At 55.2% G+C, this 1,450-nt stretch overlaps 1 protein-coding gene across 1 annotated transcript in view; it reads left to right on the forward strand.

Annotated features, from left to right (window-relative positions):
* The window catches only part of TRPM8 (transient receptor potential cation channel subfamily M member 8), a 72,437-nt gene that overhangs the window by 37,202 nt on the left and 33,785 nt on the right, over positions 1-1,450 (forward strand). Inside the window, exons 12-13 of the mRNA XM_004701687.2 lie at positions 318-413; positions 1,284-1,413. Of these exons, the coding sequence (XP_004701744.1) occupies positions 318-413; positions 1,284-1,413 (226 nt within the window). The remainder of the gene's footprint in view (positions 1-317; positions 414-1,283; positions 1,414-1,450) is intronic.

Raw genomic sequence — 1,450 nt, forward strand, 5'->3', positions numbered from 1 at the left:
CTTGGGCAGCATTGGGTTGGGATGTTTTCGTGATGCACACTTTACATAAAACTCTCTTATACATGAGTTGCTGTGGATTTGTTTCTCTAAAGTACCTCGACTAATACAGATGTCTTGACTGACGCTCCCGTAGGTGTTGATTGAGGACCCAGAAAGACGCCTGTCCTGTGACGAAGGGTCACAGAGTCACAGAGCTCACCCAACACGGCTGTTCTCCCCGCAGAGCCTGACCTGACCCGACTGTCTCATTCTGATGAGAGGGCACCTGCGGGCTGTTCCGCTCACACGTGCTGACCACATGTTCTCCCCTCTCCCAGGACGTGTCTCCCATTACCCGGCACCCCCTGCAAGCCCTCTTCATCTGGGCCATTCTGCAGAACAAGAAGGAGCTCTCCAAGGTGCTCTGGGAGCAGGTCAGTGTCCAGGCCCCCCCGGACTCGGGCTCCCTGTGACTGCCCTGACCCACCTGAAACTGACATGCCAGGCGTGAGCCAGCACTGATCCAATGGATGGGCAGGTGCCGGGGGACCACGGTGGTGCCTCAGTTTACCATACCACTGAAGGGGCATTTGGGAGGTGCCGTCCTCAGCAGGCAGGTGTGTGTAGCGGGCAACTGGGTAGACTCCTCACCGTATCCCTCCTTCTCAGGTGCCCGTGGGTGTGTGTTTGTGAGTGGATGAAGTTTCGACATTGCACCGTAAAACGTCATCTCTGGTTTTATTGCATGGTAGACAGGAGGGAGGTCCTGCACAAGTCCAACCCTGGGGAATTTATCGGGACTTTTCTTTGTGGTTCTGTGCATCATTTTTTAAGTGGTTCGTGGACGCTTGACAAGAAGCTGCGTTCTCCATTTTCAGAGCATAAAGTCAGATGCAGATCATCAAAAAGGCGCGCGAGCACACACACGCACACACACACACACACACACACACACACGCACACACACACACTCGGTCTTAGTCACTCCTCTGTTCAGGTCTTCCCTGCCCTCATCCACTTTCCCTTCACTCAGCTGTTTCCCTCTGAGAACGGGAGTGGGGGACTCCGGACATGACAGGCTCGCCCTCAGTCTCTCAGGCGCTTTGCCTCGCTATTTGCTTTACGAATGCCAATCTCTTCTTCAAGACTGCTGGGCCTCAGGCTCAAGTCTGCCTGCGAGGCATTATGGGTAGTGTAGAGCTTACCGTGTCCTGCTTCTGCCGAAAGTTCCCGCTTGTCTGACATTATGGTTGACACTGTGGCCACTGCAAGGAACTGTAAATTATCTCTGTCCCTCTGACAAGACCAAAGGCTGCACGCTGGCCGCCCTGGGGGCCAGCAAGCTTCTGAAGACCCTGGCCAAGGTGAAGAATGACATCAACGCTGCAGGGGAGTCGGAGGAGCTGGCCAATGAGTACGAGACGCGGGCGGTTGGTGAGTCTGCTGGGACGGGGCCGGAGATCCTGGTGTT

Source organism: Echinops telfairi, unplaced genomic scaffold (assembly GCF_000313985.2).
Source record: "Echinops telfairi isolate 266 unplaced genomic scaffold, ASM31398v2 ScPeMD7_3;HRSCAF=10, whole genome shotgun sequence".
Classification (NCBI taxonomy): domain Eukaryota; kingdom Metazoa; phylum Chordata; class Mammalia; order Afrosoricida; family Tenrecidae; genus Echinops; species Echinops telfairi.